This window comes from Oreochromis niloticus, linkage group LG11, assembly GCF_001858045.2.
Source record: "Oreochromis niloticus isolate F11D_XX linkage group LG11, O_niloticus_UMD_NMBU, whole genome shotgun sequence".
Lineage (NCBI taxonomy): Eukaryota > Metazoa > Chordata > Actinopteri > Cichliformes > Cichlidae > Oreochromis > Oreochromis niloticus.
The window spans coordinates 7,588,024-7,606,752 of record NC_031976.2 but is presented as its reverse complement, the minus strand read 5'-3'; the positions used below and the strand labels follow the sequence as shown (position 1 = coordinate 7,606,752).

At 40.5% G+C, this 18,729-nt stretch overlaps 1 protein-coding gene and 1 long non-coding RNA gene across 3 annotated transcripts; both read left to right on the top strand.

Moving 5' to 3' along the window:
- The first annotated feature begins 341 nt into the window (after positions 1-341).
- tmem158 (transmembrane protein 158) lies at positions 342-1,997 on the top strand. The gene has a single exon (XM_005456736.3). The coding sequence runs from the start codon at positions 687-689 to the stop codon at positions 1,386-1,388; it is 702 nt and encodes a 233-aa protein (XP_005456793.1). The 5' UTR covers positions 342-686; the 3' UTR covers positions 1,389-1,997.
- A 6,459-nt stretch (positions 1,998-8,456) lies between these two features.
- Positions 8,457-10,743, top strand: LOC112848141 (uncharacterized). 2 transcript variants are annotated; one of them, XR_003222086.1, is made up of 4 exons: positions 8,457-8,703; positions 9,351-9,426; positions 9,854-9,939; positions 10,050-10,743. It is a non-coding gene; the product is annotated as an uncharacterized LOC112848141 (long non-coding RNA). The 2 variants fall into 2 exon arrangements; XR_003222085.1 differs by having other exon boundaries at positions 9,854-10,743.
- The last annotated feature ends 7,986 nt before the right edge of the window (positions 10,744-18,729 follow it).

Sequence of the window (18,729 nt, the reverse complement as noted above, 5' to 3'; positions counted from 1 at the left end):
TAAATAAAGAAATATTTGAGATTTTCTCTCATGTGTTGACATGTAGCTCAGTGGGGCTAAAGGGGTGCACTGGGGGACCCGTGATTATTTTTAAACTTCTGGTAATGCCTCTGCTCATGCTGCTAACTCCTGGTGCCTCAGAGGAATAAATTGAGGGCAGCTGATTAACTGGCCTCTATACAGTCACGCGATGTTCTCTGTAGACTCTGAATAAAGCTTTCATTTATTTTTGGTGTGGTAAGTTTATGAAGCATGTGTATGTCATGACTAGAAAACATGTAATGCTCTAAGCTCCTGCGCACTGGAGCACTAGAGACCCCCCCCCCCCAAACCACTCCTTTGTGTTTTGATGCTCAGCGCTCACACCTGAAGTGACCGGCAGGAAGTGAAGATCGGAGCTGAGAGCACACAGCTCTTCCCATCCTGCTACGTCTGTGTACCGATAGATGGGCACATTTGGAAAACGACACGGATAGAAATATCCGCAGGGAGGGGGGGATGCGCGCATGACAGCCTTTGGACGTTTCCATTTGTATCAGCCGAGCAGGGAATTGAATCTTTCCACTGGGTGCTGCGTTAAAAAAACAAAAAAACACTCGCGACTGGTAAATTAAAGATTTGCACATCTCGTCCGTCTCCGGCGATCGTCACCGCATCATGCGAGCAGGAGAGACGCGCCCTGTGCCATGCTGAACAACTCTTCGACTCTCCTGCTGGCTCTGACCGCGGTGGCCGCACTTCTCCCGCGATGTCAAGGCTGGAGCGACGAGGACCTCCTCCTGCCGCCCATCAACTCCTCCAACAGGTTCCTGGCGAACCTGGAGGTGGACGTGCGCTTCTCCAAAAGGTCTGTGGAAGAGAGCGACGCCTCGCCCGACGCCTCCTCCATGCAGAGTCTGTCCCAGTGCAACGTGAGCGTCCAGAGACTCCTGCCCACGTCGCTGGTGGCCCGCTGGGACAGCAGCTTCGGCTTCCAGTGTGATGTTATCATCTACACCACCAACAACCACGGCAGGGCTTTTTTCGCCGCGTCTTTCAACAGGGTGATCTCGCCCGTTGTCATCGAGCACCTCGGGGTCACCGGGGGTCAGCAGGAGTTGCGCTTGTGCGTGGGCTGCGGGATGTCCCGGTACCGGAGGTTCGGTCAGGGTAGGTCGAGGGGCCAGCAGACCGGGGATCAAGTCACTTTCTGCTGCGTGGATTTCAGCCTCGACGAGCTGAAGGGGGACAAAAGTTGGAGGCTGAACAGAAAACCCATCGAGTCGACACTTGTGGCTTGTTTTATGACTCTGGTTATCATTGTGTGGAGTGTTGCTGCTCTCATATGGCCAGTGCCGATCATTGCAGGATTTCTGCCTAATGGGATGGAGCAGAGGAGACCGAGATAACTGAAATATCCTTCATTATATTTATAGCCTGTGCTGCCTATACTATAATTGTAGCCATCGAACTGTATGAATGAATGATTGCGGAGGAACTTTTTGATCAAATGCTTTAATCTAGGGTGTTCTTAGACCTCCTTCTCTTCCTCTTTAGGACAACTGAGGTAAAGTATAAAGGGTTATTATATACTAGCCAATATTAATCTATAATGGGACCAACACCAATGTGTTTTGTATACCCTTGTAGGCCTTCCTATGTCTGCGTAAACTGTGCAAAACTTTTCTCTTTAAACAGTGTTTGTATAGTTTTTAATCTTTCTAGAAAGTTTTTGCCTTATTCCATGTGTAGGACTTTTGCACTGAAAACTGAACTTTAAAGCGTGCCATCTCATACACTATATAACCAACAGTCATGCGCATTTCAAAAGTCAATGTGATAGTTTTTTGCCCCCAGGTTAAGATCCTTTAAAAACATAGTTGTTGTTTATGATTGGCATAGAGAGGGATTCAGTACTTATATTGTTAGATTTCTAATGTCAAGTTGAATAAAAGTGGTTATTTGTATTAATGTTCTAAAGATTTAAATAAAAATAAAACATATTATAGGCCATACCAGATTCTCTCTGACCTGTTCTCTGCAGTCAACACGTTTACTTCACACACACAAGCGCTCGCGTTAAATGTGAATGGATCATGATTTTACCTCTGGATCTGGATCCATCAATGTTTATGCTCATTTTTGCTTAAAATGCAGGAAAGTGTGTCATTGAATTTAGATTTTGTATGGGGCGATTTTAAGATCAAACTTTTAGGAAGGCACAGTCACAATTTCATGCATCCAGAGCCTTGTAATTGATATTATTAGAATATACTTTGCCCATGTAGTCAACCCTTTTCACCTTTGCAAACTTCAATTCAGTTGTTTACACACATTACCTTCAAAAGCACTATAAGTCGAAGGATGACGTAATCTAGTGTCTAAGAAGAATTCAGAATGAATAATCACAGAATTCCATATAATACAACCATTTTAGGGTGGAACCTTTATTTATCAAACCTTTATCAAATTCCAGTCATTTTGACAATTTATGGCAAAGCAGATAAGAGGAGAAACATGCAAAACATCATTCAGTTTCTAAACCACACAGAGGCAGTCCACTAAATCAACAGGTGGTTAAAGTATCCTTATTCAATAAAGACAGTGGAAATGCATGAAAATTATCTTATGAAAAATAATAATAATTTTTACATCTAACTTAAATATTCAATTCAATTTTATTAACATAGCGCCAAATCACAACAACAGTCGCTTAAAGGCGCTTTATGTTGTCAGGTAGACCCTACAAAAGGAAAAACTCCCTTTTAACAGGAAGAAACTTCTGGCAGAACCAGGCTCAGGGAGGGGCGGCCATCTGCGGCCAATATCTCTGTCCTTTCTCTCTTCATCCTCCTCACTTGTCCTTTGCACTGACAGTCACATACAAACATGTTGTATTCACCTAGAAAATAACAAAAATATAATCTTACAACTTTTAAAAATCTCACCAGTGAATGTGGACGAAACAGAAGCGACGTTGTTGACTCTGACACTCCTTCCTGCTTCTTTTTGCTCTCTCGCTCGCTTTGCTGTTATCATCCTGCTCTCTCTTTTTTGCTCATTCTCTGTCCTCCTCTCTCATTCTCATAATTATAACTGCTATTAATATAGTTATTTTTCAGGGTGTTATGATGAAATTTATGGCTTTTGCAAATGTTTCTTCTTTTTACCTGTCCTTCCTGATGAGTGTGTGGATTAATTTCTGTGGAAAACATGCTGTAATTTCTTTTCAGGGTGTTAGAATATTGTTGCACACATAAATTATGAGCAAAAGCAGGTTCAGGGCGCCCTAAGTAGCTATAGTCTGCTTTAAATATTGTCCAGTAATTCAATCAGCATCAACAAATACACATAAATGAGTAAAGGCATTTCTCTGCCACTCCTTTCTAGGGTGAACAAACCCCATCAGAGTCTGTGTGGGACAAACACTGTGTTTTTTGAGGGACAAAGTTAGACGTCAACAATGCTGGGAAGTAGTGTGAAAGTTTCATAGCAAACTAAAAAATAAAAATACAACAAACAGTTTAAACTATAACTAGATTGCCATTTACCACACAAAGGCCAAATATACTTTCAAGTGTTTTTGTGCCAATGTAAAATGTGGGACACTGTAAGAAAATGCTATGCAGTCCCACATTAGGAGGGACATCTAGTCACCCTACCCTTTGCTGAAATAACAATTTGTAGACTTATTTGTTGTCTCACAGATGCTGGAAACAAAAGGAGGTATTACCACATAAAGTGCATATCATCCTTTTTGTTCTGTGTATCGTGAGCACCAGCAGCATGTGCAAACAGTAAGGTAAACTGGGGTTGTCTAATTACTTGTTAGTCCCACATCAGAGGGCGCTGTGGAGCTCTGTTGATTTTACACATTTGACCAGACAAGCTGTCCATTTATCAGTAGTTACATTGAGGAAAAGACACAAAACTTTTAGGAGAGGAAGTATTTTGTAATTATTGTGGGTTGGAGTAGCTTTTTTTATTACAAAAAATAATAATAAAATAATAAAAAATAATTTTAATAAAATAATAAAAATAATAATAAAAATAATGAAGCAATGATTATAGAATAGAATAGAATAGAATAGAATAGAATAATCCTTTAATTGTCCCACAAGGGGAAATTTGGTTGTAACAGCAGCCAAAAAGACACATATACAATACGATTATTGAAACATGCTCAAAAGATCAGAATGTCATCCAAGAGTAACAAGTGTGACAACCAAGCCCCAGCTACCCTATGTGTTGCTGGGCTTGATCAACCCTAGCTGGGTCGCCTGGGAGAGGGGGTCTGATTGTTGAAAGACCCGAAACCCCCTATGACCCCAGGTTGCATCACTGATGATGTGTCCAAGAGCATCAGACGGTGTATCTTAAACTAGTAGCTGTTAAAAAAACACACAAAAAACAACACTTCTCATTCTCTAAACGTTTGGCCACAGCTGTAGATTACACCATCAGTGCTTGTTCACATTTCTGAATTCTCTTAGTGCAGTTACAGGTAATCAAAAAGATCAATATAATAATGTCACAAAATACTTTTGGACAACAAACACGGTGTCTTTTTCTAGAACAGAATCACAAGACTTCAAATTCAGCTGAATTGCTAAAACTTTCTACACTGCAATGTAACATTTATTTAAATTTCATCTTTTATGCTAACAATAATGCCAACAGTGTTCTCTTCACCTTGTAGTATCCCAAATACAGGAGTTAAAAATAAGATCTGGTTTCAAGCCATGGCGGAAGTCGTCCAGGATGCTCTTTATGCGCGTCACAAAGTAAAAGCGGACCAGGTGGTGGTGTCCTCAGTTTCCATGATGGGCCAAAAGTCGGACCTCTTTGTAATTTGTGCCATTGTGCATTCGACCCAGACAGCCCCCTTTCATCATGCAGTCCTGTTCAAAGCTTATCTCACCCTAAAGAAGTAGGTTACAAGTGTGAGAACAACACAAACAAGGAGGTGAACAGATATAAAGCAGGGCATTCAAATGAGACTCATTTCTATTTGTGCAAAAATATTACACCCATTTTTTTTTTACATTACAATTTAAATGACACCAGTGGAATGATTATAACATTTATATTGCATAAGTTAGCTGAGGTTTTGTCTGGTAGCTTACACATGATTATACACCCTGCCCTCTTCTTTGTGTCAGTGTTTAAAACCGGTAAATTTGAGCCCTTACCTTGCTCCTTAGTTGACCCAAGGAGAGATGTTTGTCTTTCTGGATCAGCAGGACAATGTCTTTATATATCGCCCGGTGAACTGAGGAAGAAATAAAATGATAGATTAGAAGTAATACCCATAGATTCATACATTACATTATACAGATTCAATAGTAGTCAGTAGTCTGATGCCATTATTTGAACTTGGAAAAATGCAGCTCTCTCTCTTTCTTTCGCTCGCTTTCCGTGTCACTCCTAAAACGTCCCCTTCTCCCTAAACAACCAAGTGCCACATGTTGCCATATCATTTTTTTGATTGGCTGACATGGTAAACTCTAACACCAATAGGGAAGGGGTGTTTTTTTCTTTCTTTCTTTACGCAAGCGGAGAGTGTTTGCTAGCGCTGTCCGTAGAAAACACCGTTTTTACAGTTCTTCCCACTGCAAACACCATTGTTTTGTTCAGAAAAAAACAAAAAAACATTGTGTGTATTTTTTAATCATAACTCTGGTTTTACGTGGCCTATCGACATAATTCAAAAACTGGTGTATAGTTTGAAGTCCACACTTTCAACCCAGGTTGAAATGGTTGAAATTTTTTCGTTAGGTGGTATGGCGGCCACAGCCTGCACTTCATGAAATACACGTAGGGGGTGTCGCGAAGGCTTGTCAGACATGAGCGCGCCTGTTTGGTAGGGATGTTTGTTGGATTTTCATTGTTTTGTGACATGGAGATTTTTATACCAAAACTTTAAAGCACTATTTTATGATGGAAAACATTCAAGTTGCTCACGATTTCTGAAGGTAAACGGGGATCAATTCCAGCACTACCAACCTGAACCTAATGAAGATGTTGTGAAAGTTACATAGAGTTTATTCACAAAACAGTCAACATTGGGCAAACAGGAACACCTTAAGTGGAAATGCACAAGATGATGTAAATGCCAGTGAATTAATTTTGTCAGCCTTCTACTCACTGGAGTCTCCCAACACCACCACAAATTGTTTATGGAGCAGCTGGCTGGCCTGCAGATGGCTCACAGTCCTTGTGATCTCCCGCCGTTAAATTACGAAGTCAAACACTGTTGCTCTTTTCCACTAAAAATGTGAAACTCAAAGGTGACGCAGTTTTTCCAGATGAGATATTGACCGGTGTCATGCAAAATTATTTATCCCCTGACAGAATTTGTTTCCCCTGCGTCGGGACCTTGGCACAACATGGGACGGGATTATTTCAATAAACCAATGACATTTTGACTGATCATTATTTGTATCCTTCTGTAACGGTACAGAACTGTACTGAGCTAAAACCTCCAAAATTTCAGGAGCAATAAGTCTTTGGACAGGGTGAACAAATTGTGGCAGGATCAGCCTGATATTATTTGTATCCTACTGTAACTTTCTTGTATAAAGAGCTGATATTTCCAAAATTTCTGGAGTAGTTATAGATGTTAGTGATGTTTCAGGTACATTTTGTTTGTTTGTTTGTTTTTTTGTGCACTTTATGTTCAATATATGTATTTTGTTGTGCCTGAAATTAACAAATTAAAAAAAAAAAAAAACTGTTGGGAAGACAACGTTGGAGAAAAGTGAACATTTTATTTGTACTGTATAATCTGCAGATTCTGACAGAAATCTGCAACTATTATTTTGAAGCACCGCTCCTCTCTAAAACAGCAATAAGGATAATTATTAGGCCATATTTAAATAACAAAATAACTTTATAACCTAAAGCAAAATTGGGAAACGCAAAGTCTGAAACAAGTCTTTATATTAAGGGCCATAAGTCAAACAATATTGTTTGGTCTGGGTCTAAACAGGGCGCGTTGTGTGTGACGTCTTCTTTTGCGCATGCGGGCCGCTTTGAGGGTTCACACTAGAGCGCGTTTGCTGTCACATTTTATTTGTAGTGTGAACAAGAAGACAAAAACATCGGATTTGATCAAAAAATCGGAATTGAGCATTAAGACCTGCAGTGTGAACGTAGCCGAATAAAACCTGTGTAACTTCACTTCACTTCAGCAGCATCAGGTAATGTTCATATGTTGATTAATGGTTAGTCAGTCATTATCCAAATGTACAAACAGTACATTTGCATAATGACTGAAACCACTGAGGGAACAATGGGCTATGATCAAGGAACTGACCTCCCTCATTGTTCATTCAGTGGTGCTAGTTTCAGTCATTCTGCAAATGTACTGTCTATAAGGTTGGGGAAACCTGCAGTCAGCTGACACTGAAGAAGTCACTTGGATGAGTGACCAAATGTTTCTCCCACTGAAAACGCTACATCCACGTGAACAGAATCAACTTTTGGGCATCTAAGAACAACTCTCCTACCAGTTCTCACAAACAGGCATGAGTAGAAAAAAAATTAGATACACGGTTCTACTGAAGGTTTCTTCCCGCTAAAAGGGAGTTTTTCCTTCCCACTGTCGCTAAGTGCTTGCTCATAGGGGGTCTTTGGATTGTTGGGTTTTGTCTGTATTATTGTAGGGTCTTGTATCTTGTACCCTGCAATATTATAAAATATAATAATAATAAATGTTTAAATTGGCACAAATAAATTTGATGTGAACTGAATTTTTCTTTTGATGAGTACAAGTCGTTGTATTTGAGTACTTTTGATCTGCTTTTATTGGCTACTACACACACACTGGCTTCAAAAACGCAATGTGATGGCAGTCCCCATAAAAAAGGGACTGCCATAGGTTGTTCTCAGAATATTTTTAAAGCTAAATTTTAACTAGAAAAACTTGCATTTCTTGCGATAATGCTGTGTGCATGCTGTTCAGCTGAAACTCTCAGCTAAAAATAGCTGAAGCATAGCTGAAGTCAGTATTTGAAAAGTTGTTGAAATTTTAATAACTTTTGAGAAGCATTGTGGTCGCAAATTTTGAAGCCATCCTGATAACCTTCTCCTATCAACGATGTGGAGATCCAACCTTTTTAGATCCAATTAAAATCCAGGCACTCAAAAAGATGCTCTGGTAAAGAGTAGAATTCTTGGAACAGAGTTTAATACACTGAATCATATGAACAGCAGGAAAAACTGCATACAGACATTTAGCAAGAAAATTACATAGCAGAAATCTTATAACTACATATGTTACATGCTTAACATGGTGATTCTCATATATAAAAACAGTGAGTGAATGTGTGTGTGTGTGTGTGTGTGTGTGTGTGTTGTAGCTCTTGCCCGAATTTCTCTGACTTTACCAAAAGGAAACTTGTCCACAGAGCTGTTCTCGCGGGGCTACCCGGATAGTTTCCCTGATGACGACACCATGGAGTGGTACTTTCAGGTCCCAGACAAACACAGGGCTCATGTTCAGTTTCTAAACTTCACACCACCACATTGTGTGAAGAAGAAAGTAGCGGCGGAGTACCAGGAGGGTGACATCAAGTCTGAGATTAAATGACACACAGCCGCTCCAGAAGCAGGGAGACTTTTTGTTCACGCTGAGGAACTGCGAGATGGAGAGAGCACCTGCTGATTCTCCTGGACTCACCTTCATCCTCAAAGTGTCTGCTTACCTCCCACCTTAGAAAAGTCTGTATGTTATAAGTACTTTATTAATAGTTTGGAGTTTCATTAACAATAAATAGATGAGATGTTATTCCCAGTTACTCCCAGGGGAAAGATTTGCTTTTGGAAATGTAAAACTGCTTTAATCGATATTTGCATAAAGCTCTGTCATTGCATAATGTAGAAGTTGTTTGAAGTGATGACCACAGAGAGTGAAAACAAGGCCCCAAATGTTACGTTTTCTTCCACTAATGCAGTTCAGGGTATACCCTGGACAGGTCACAACACTGTGTTTGAGCATGACTTCCCAGAGCAAACAGGTCAGGAAGGTGTTTCAGACTTGCCCAACAGCTGGAAGTTTGATGGTCTGGGTAAAACCTCGTCATTACTAGGTTCAAATTTTTCCAAGACTTTGGTTTATGACAAAAAGTACTGCAGCACTGTGACCAGATCACATCAGCTTGATAACTTTAGCATTTGGTGTAAAGCACCACTGTTGCTGTAGCCAACAGGAATATGAGGCTGTAATTAGGAGGACAGACAATAAACAAGTGATCTTTCAGTTTCAGTAATTCTGTTTACTGTTTAATTCTTTTTTACACTTTTTTACCAGTGGCACAGTTGAAAATGTGATCCAAATGTTAACTAAGTTAATTCTTTCTCCTCTATAGCACTTTTAACCATCATCCTGGGTGTGGTGGCTACTCTGCTGGTTATTTCTGCGATAGTGCTTGTTTTAATGATTAAGTGAGTATTCAAATCTTTTTATTGGTTTTAAAGATTGCACAACAACATGACTCACAGAACACCACAATCACAACAACAGGTGCCAAAAAAAGCACCCGACTGTCACTACTAAGAATTCAGTCTTAAAATACAAAAGAAATGGCTGCCAGGTCCTGCTGTATTTCTGAAGAGAATCATTAATAGTATGTTTCAAATGTTCAAGCTTCAGATGGGACATAATATCCTCATCCACCGTTTATGAGATGCTTTTTTCCAGTTTAACAGTATTAAGCATCTTGCAAGTAGCGTGATGAATGCTATCGCATTTGCCTGGTGTGTTGATACTGATGTATCCGGCGGGACAACCCCAAATAAAGCCGTTGTAGAAGTTGGTGTAATAGTCCTTTTACGCATAAACCAAATTGTTCTAAAAACTGTCTCCCAAAAGGTTTGAAGTTTTGGGCAGAGCCAAGACATATGACCAAGACCAGCTTGGCCGCATCCACAAATGGTACATGATGAATCTGCACCAGGGTACATACTTGTTATTCTATTTGGAGATAAGTGCAATCTGTGCAGTACCTTAAACTGTAGCAGGCCATGTCTGACGCAGAGTGATGAGGAATGAATTCTTGTGATTGCAGCCTGCCAAGCTTCATCTGTGAAGACTTGCCCCAGTTCTCCTTCCCATAGATTTTTGGCTGAGTGATGGAGACACCGAACCCTGAATCTTGCCATATATGGCTGACACCAGGCCCTTATCCAGTAGGTTCATGTCCAAACATTCATCAAGCCATGTTCTTTGGGGTAATGTTAAAGAAAAATTGGTCTTTACAAAACTGCGTACTTGTAGGTACCTGAAAAAGTCAGTTTGTGGGACATCAAAGTCCATTTTCAACTGCTCAAAAGAAATGAAATGGCCTCTTTTAAAGAGGTCCCTTACACATGTTTTATCTCTCCTATGCCACTGTTGAAATGAGGGATCTATCAAAGATGGGGTGAAATGAATGTTGGACTGTATAGCAAATGCAAGTAGTGCCTACCTGCATTTTAAATGAGTCCTAAATTTGAACCATATCTTTAAAGAGCCTTGAAGAACTATATTGCTTGTCCAATGACATCAAAGGGCTGCACATCAAAGAGCTAAGTGAGACTGGGCTACTAGAGTGTTGTTCCAGGTGTACCTAGTCTGGAGATTCAGCATCATCTGATGGGTCTGTAAGCCAATACAACAACTTATGGATGTTGGTTGCCCAGTAAAGAAAATTGGGTAGGGATAACTTACCATCCTCCCTTCGTCTTTCTAAGTATTCTTTCCTAATTCTAGGGATGTTTTTGTTCCAGATGAACATAGAAATACGTTTGTTTAATTCTTTAAAAACATTTTAGGAATAAAGACTGGTATGGTTTGGAACAGGTATAATAACCTAGGCATAATTGTCATCTTTACAGAGTTGATTCTTCCTACAAGAGACGGGGAGTTTTGACCCCCTTTCCACATCTGATTTGGCCTTGTTTAATGCCTAAATGAAATTTTTATTAAATAAGCAGTTGTAGTCATATGTTACACACACGCCCAAGTAATTGAAACAGTTTTTATTGAAGGGGGAGATATTCCAAGTAGTTTGTTGAACTTTGTCATTGATTGGGAATAGAACACTTTTAAATAAGTTTAATTTGTAGCCAGATACTTGTCCGAATTTTTCAATAAGGTTTAGAGCAATTGGTATCGTGATGCTTGGTTTTGAAAGAAAGAGGAGGAGGTCATCAGCATAAAGGGACAATTTTTCCACTTGCTCACCTCTCAAGTAAATGAACTCATTTAAGTCATTTTAACTCATTAAGTCCCACACATGAACACCGACACACACTAGACCTGGTCTTGTCACACAGTCTACCTGTGTCTAACGTGGAAGTGGCTGACACTGCTTTCTCTGACCATATGGCTGTATTATTTGATGCTGTGTTTTCACGCACTACAGTTCAAACCAGCGCTCCTGTTCGCCACTGTCGGATTATTAACCCTTTCACTGCTGCCCAGTTCTCAACTGTTTTAACCAGCTGTCTATCCCCGCCGATCGTACTCCCTTGGACACAGAGGACCTCAGCTCCTGGTTTCAATATTCTTGCCGTACTATTCTGGACTCTGTGGCACCATTAAAAACCAGGAAGCCCAAGGCTAAAACTGACCCTTGGTTTAATGACGCCACTCGGGCTGTGAAGAGGGAGTGTCGTAGAGCTGAACGCAGATGGAAGAGGGACAAACTGCAGGTGTCTCTTCAAATCCTAAAGGACCTGCTGGCGCCTCTATCAGGATACAGTCAAAGAGGCTAAAAGAAAATATTTCTCTAAGATCATTTCCTCCAACAGTCACAATCCACGTGTGTTATTTAAATCTATTGACTCAGTCTTAAATGCTCCACAAAGTGGCTGTTTGGAGGCCTCTCATAAACTGTCTAATGATTTTATGTGTTTTTTCATTGAGAAGGTTGCAACCACGCGGGCTCTCATTTCTTCCCCTGAGTCTGACCCCTCTGTCTTGATCCCTTGCTCTGCTGTTTTTAACCAGTTTGAGCCTGTGACTCTTTCTTATTTAGAGGATGTGGTCAGCCACCTGAGGCCCTCTGGTTCCCCAAATGATCCTGTCCCACCACAATTTTTTATGGAGATTTTTTCTAGCATAGGCCAGGCTGTTCTTACTGTTATAAACAGCAGTTTAATATCTGGTGTAGTCCCTGCTAATTTTAAGCATGCAGTAGTACAACCCTTGCTTAAGAAACCTGCCCTGGACCACACTGTATTGGCTAACTACAGGCCTATCTCCAAGTTGTCTTTTATGTCTAAAATCTTAGAGAAATTTGTACACTGCCAATTGATGGATTTTTTAAATGAGAATGGTATCCTGGAGGTCTTTCAATCAGGTTTTAAAAACTTTCATAGCATGGAGTCAGCACTCTTAAAGGTTTTTAATGATATCCTCCTTTCCTGTGATTCTGGTAATCATGTTGTTCTTGTCCTCCTTGACCTAACAGCTGCCTTTGACACTGTAGACCACAACATTTTACTTACGCTTGCACCATCTTGCAGGCATTCATGGTACTGCTTTGAAATGGTTTAGGTCTTATCTTTGTGACAGAACTTTTAGTGTTAAGTTTTTAGGGTATGAGTCTTCCTCTGCCACTTTTCAGTCTGGGGTCCTGCAGGGCTCAATTTTAGGGCCTCTGCTTTTTTCATTATATTTACAGCCCCTGGGAACCATCCTCAGAAGGCATGGAATATCCTTCCACTGCTATGCTGACGACTGTCAGATTTATCTGCCTCTGAAGCAGAAAGAGGCCTTCTCTATTAAGCCACTTCTAGCATGTCTAGAAGACATTAAATCTTGGATGTCCCTAAACTTAAGGGTTAGCAAAACTGAGGTGATTCTGATTCTGTTTGGTCCTAGTGGACCTTGTGAACCCTCCGCTATTGATTTGGGAACCCTGGCAGAGTATTTTAAATCTGTTGTTACAAACCTGGGTTTTAAGATGGACAGTGATTTTAAATTAGACAGTCAAATTAGGGCTACTGTCAAGTCCAGTTTTTATCATTTAAGGCGCTTGGCAAAGATAAGACCTATTTTATCCAGGCCGCATCTTGAAACGGTAATCCATGCTTTTATTTCATCTCATTTAGATTACTGTAATGCACTCTATTGTGGAGTTAGTCAGCATCTTCTCTCTCGTCTGCAGCTGGTCCAAAATGCTGCTGCACGACTTTTAACCAGAACTCGTAAAAGAGAGCACATAACTCCCATCCTGGCTTCACTCCATTGGCTGCCTGTATATCTTACAGTTCATTTTAAAATTCTCATGTTTGTTTTTAAATGTTTAAACGGTCTTGCCCCAACTTACCTCTCTGAGCTTCTGCATCCTTACTCACCCCCCAGGTCTCTCAGGTCAGCTGACAAGCTGCTCCTGGAGGTACCCAGGTCCAAGAGAAAGCTCAGAGGGGACAGGGCCTTCTCTATTGTTGCTCCTAATCTGTGGAACAATCTTTCCCAGCACATTAGAGAGGCCCCTTCACTGTCCACTTTTAAAACACGTCTTAAAACCCATTTTTACTCCTTGGCTTATGACACAGTCTGACCCCGATTTTATTGTTTTAATCTAATGTGCTGATTTTATTGTTTTAAATGTAATTCTCATCATCATTTTTATACTATTTTATTATTGTTTTTGCTATTTGTGCCAATTTTATTATTTTAAATGTCATTTTAATAATCATCTTATTTTTTCTTTTTTAAATATTTTTTATTTATTTTATATTATTATTATTATTATTATTATTATCATCATTATTATTATTATTATTATTTTATTTTATTTTATTTTATTATTTTTTAACATGTTCAATGTATCATTTCTGGCATGTCAAGTGTACAGCACTTTGTGTTCAGCTGGGGGCTGATCTGAAAGTGCTATATAAATAAATTGCTTGCTTGCTAATCTTGATTGCCAAAGGTTCAATAGCAATATCAGATAGTAGGGGGCTCAAGGGGCATCCCTATCGAGCGCCATGTGAAAGAGGAAAGAAGCTAGACGTTACCTTATTGGTTCGTACTGATGCTTGTGGTGCTGCATACAAAATAGTAACCCAAGAACAGAAGACTGAGCCAAATCCAAACTTTTGTAATGCAGTGAACAAAAAGTTATATTCTATTCTATCAAATGCTTTTTGTGCGTCAAGACAAATTAACACTTCAGGCTCAGAATTATTATGTTGATGTAGTATATTGAAGACACGTCGTATATTGCTGGATACAAAGCCCGTCTGATCCGGGTGAATAAGTTTGGGAAGAACACCATCAAGTTTGCCAGATAGAACTTTTGCCAGGATCTTATAATCAAAGCACAGCAGGCTAACTGGACGGTACGACTCACATAGCAGTGGATCTTTTGATTTTTCACGTAGAAGTGTAATAGCTGCTTGTGTCATAGTTGTAGGTAAGGCCTTCTTATCTAAAACCTCCCTGAATAGTAAGGGGACTAATTTAGATGCAAACTTCTTTCTATTATTTAGTGTGTTTTCAAAGGGGATGACCCTTTTTAGGAAAATAAAACCATTTTAAGAAAATAATCCCAATCTTCTCTTCTTTCCCACCAAACAGGAAGAAGAAGAAGAAACTCAGTCATGAGGTTGCTGTCTATAATCCAAATGGCATCAACTTCTTACCAGGACACAAGCCCTCAGAAGTGCTGGGGACTTGCAAAAATGATGAGACCCATATGTACTCCGAGACTGATGACAGCCTCGTCTACACACACCTGCTGAAAAGGGGTGCAGATACTGGCAACTATGAAGAAACATGTCAACCTGTCTCAGGACACACAGACTCTCAAAAGCCACTGCTCTCATCACAGCAGGGTCCTCCACTTCCCAACAGGCCACCAAGCAAAATACGACCACCAGCGAACAATAAGGTTTACCAGAATATGACTTACCAGCCTAAGGATCAACGTGAGGATCAACAGCTCCCGAATCTGGGGCCTCGACTGGAGCTAGAGGGAAGCAACTGAGCAGAAGACTGGACTCTCTTGACCCACTTGAACTTTGGGATATTCATTCCCTGTGTGATTGCTCACTGTTCAGCCTCACAAAGCACGTTTTCTGTTGAGTGCAGCTTTTGCACTAAACTGAGGCACACACAAACAGCTCCATCCAAACCTCTCTGGAGCTGTTACAATGTTTTGTCTCAGATTAAAGGGTCTTTTATTGCAAAAGTTGCAAGTAATCATTTCCTCTATACAGGTTTTAGTTATTATAAAGAGGTCTTCTGCTGCTTTCAGGCAATGAACATTTTCCATTTGTGATATTTTGTAAATAGATTAGTTAGTACAGAAGCTACGGTGTGCTATTTCACATGATAGGTGCCTAATTTTTGTGATTTTTAGTTAAAATATATAGACGCTGCTATTACACATGCAGTATGCTGCATTTTCTAGCATTTTTAAAGTTGTTTTCAGTCATTTGTTACAGGAACAGAAGCAAACTGAAATCAAGCATTTGATCCGACTGATGTGCTAGTAGTCAAAGATTTTTGTCTGTGTTCATACAGACATATTTCAGCGTTTGTTGTGAGGACAAACACACCAGTTCCCTTGGATCACAATGAGGTGCAGCAAAAACTGCACAAATTTACTTGCAGTATATCAGCAGCTGAATCTGACATAAAACATATTTATTTCTTAGTAACGTCCAGCAGTACAGACAACAAATGCGGATAAAAGTTTTCAGTGGTCTTAAACTTGTTTCTCTTTCCTACGGCAGTTTTAATATGATCCACCCTCTCATAACTATGAATTAAAGGTATTAATGGCATTATTTTTGGTTGATGTCAAAAAGTTTGTCAAACTATAAAACAGCAAGAAAAATATTAGGGCTTTACTTTCTTACATTTTACTGTCAAATGTTTGGCTGATATCTGACCATGTTCATCTCGGTCATTTATAATAAATTATTCATAATTTTAGAAGTCATTACACTTTGAGATGATCCACTAACAAGGTCCTCCTCCTCGACCTCTTCCTTTGCATGTCTTTGGATAAATTGTTTCAAACCTGAATGAGCTGACTTTGGCCCTTTTGTCTATCCATTAAAGTTTCTGATTTGGTGTGTGATACATTTTGACTCCTAGTGTTTCCACTTTGTTAATTGTGTGCTAATTGAGCTAAAGCTGAGCTGATGTGAGTTTATTGACTGTTAGTGCTTTCTGAGTGACCACATGGTGTCAGCACTGACAAATGTAGGCATTCGTGTGTAGAGTTTTGCAGTAACAGTTCACTACATCTGACTCATGTGGTAAAGCAGGGGCATAGTGGGAGGGGCTCCTCCGGTGCTTGGACGTGGTCGAGGATGCCCCGCCAAACGTTTGTAGCTCACATGCTGGGTGAGTTCAAAAGGCTAAGGTGCCCTCCACCCAAACATGCTCTTGGTTATCAGCCGATACGAACACTGATTCAAAAAGTTGGTAAAAGTGTGACCATGTAGTAATGTGAGAGCTGAGAGCCCTAAACCTTTTACTGGGCTCTCCCTTGAGGAAGTGGGGCAGCTCACTCAGAATCTGCATGTCGGTGACACTCCCCTGTCACAAGCGAACACTGGAGGCTCCAGCTTGGCTTGGTGCAGCACTGCAGCGGTCATCCTCGATGTGTTGCAGAGTTCCGTCGACTGTCGCTGGAGTCGCAGGGGGGGGAGGCACTCTGGCAATCCCTTTCTGCATGAATGGCATGGAAAAAACCACTGGGTTCGGGGTTCTCTGGGGAGATGTCCACTCCCCGGGTTCCCCTTTAGTGCCATGATCCAAATGTTTCAGTAGGCTCTTTTGTAGCTCTAGTGAATCTTGTAAGCAAACTCGCAGCTTTTCAACTTCTTCTTCCAAGTTTTCCACCTTAAGGTTGAAGTCAAGAGATGTAGAGTGAGGGATGATGTACTTTGTCAGGCTGGGAGCTTCAGCATCCAAGTCGCAGCCATCTTCCTAATTCCCTTTGTCTGGGTGGGACACCATTTCAAAAGTGTGTGGCCTAAACTACTCTCTCCCACAAAGCTTACAGTTTAGAGGAAAAAGTGTTCACACACCATACCCAAGCGTCAATATCAGTGAAACAGAGAGTGTCCGTGCACACTCTGATGCCTTAGTGTCTCACATAAAACAACACGTCCCTCCGAATGAGCACTGAGTCAAAGTCACTGCGGCTTTAGCATTAGCTTTAGCGCCGCCGATATAACAGTCCAATATTTCTGCGTTGGTAAGGGTTGTTGCACAGCGGATTCCCAATGGGGTCTGTGCAGTGCATGCACCACAGGTGTGGAGAAGCACTGATTAATGTTCCAGTTTCAAAATAAAAGCTGCCAGAAAGCAAAACATGTTCCTTTTTAGACTAAAATGTCAATGTTTCAAACCATATTCCAGGGTTTTTAGATCACCATTTATGAGGTTTCCAAAAAACTAAAAGACAGATCTGAATGTTTGAAAATGTTTTGGAAAAAGTCTGTAAAGATTAGATGAAAAATACTCAAAGGATAAATTAAGTTGGTTTATTCTTTTGTCACATAAGTTGAAAAAAAAAAGGTTAAAGAAACAGTCAGGACTGGTTGGGGGTGAAGGTGAAAAAAGAAAAAGGATGAAGAAGGAAGGGGAGAGGTGTTAGGAGAGACAGGGAGAGAGGGCAGAGGAGAGCTGAAAATTAAGATGGAACAGAGGTGGAGGAAGACGAGGCTACATCAGGTGAGGAAGCAGCATTGTCCCTCCTCCGGAAGAAACAGAAGCATTTTTTCTGCTTTTTCAGGCACTTTTCCCATCAAACAATCATGGCTTCCATCATTTGGCTATGTGCGCTTTTTTCTCCAGGTTGAGAGTTCTCAACTCATCAATTGTTTCTCAAGATTCAAGATTCAAAGTGTTCATTGTCATGTGTACAGAAGAAATAGCATTTTTCTGTGCAATGAAATTCTTGCTTTGCTGTCAATACACAAATGCCTGTTAAGTAAGGGTTAAAGGAACAAAATAAATAAGGATAAAAATAAGATAAGATATTAAGATAAATAAAGATAAAAAAATAAGGATAAAAAATAATGAAAGATAAATAAATAAGTACAAAAATAAGTAAGTGAAGACAAGTGAGGTATGCAGATGTCGATGTAGATGGATGTACAAAGTAGCTTAATGTGCAAAATGAACTTAGTGTGCAAAGTGTCCTGATATGCAAATTGTAGTTGAGGTAGATCAGCTGTTCAGGAGTCTGATAGCAGTGGGAAAGAAGGAGTTGTTGAGTATGGATGTTCTGGATTTCACACTTCTAAACCTTCATCTCGAGGGCATAAGTGTGAACAATCCGTGTTGAGGGTGTGTGGGGTCTTTAAGGATGGAGGCAGCTCTCCTGTGGACTGTGATAGTAGATGCTCTGCAGAGAGGGCAGTGGAGTCCTGATGATCTTCTCCGCAGTTGTTATCACTCTCTGCAGGCGTTTCCAGAGCAGTAGTGCTGCCGTACCATGCGATGTGGGGTGGCTGAAGCGCTCTCCCGGGGTCGGCTGGCTCACTTGGACTTGGTGCTTTGTGGCCTTCCTGGGACTGGTGGCGATGGCTGCCGGGGCGAACAATGGCTGAAAGCTCCGGTGGTTAAAAAAAAATAAAAAAATTGCACTTTGCTTCTCAAGTTTCTGGCATCTTTGTTCCACTTCATCTAAAGTTGCTTGTTTTTCTTCAAGCTTTTCTTTCAGTTCTTGAGATGTTGCGTCCTGTATTAGATTTGCCTTGTGCATGTCTGCATTTCTCTGTTGTACT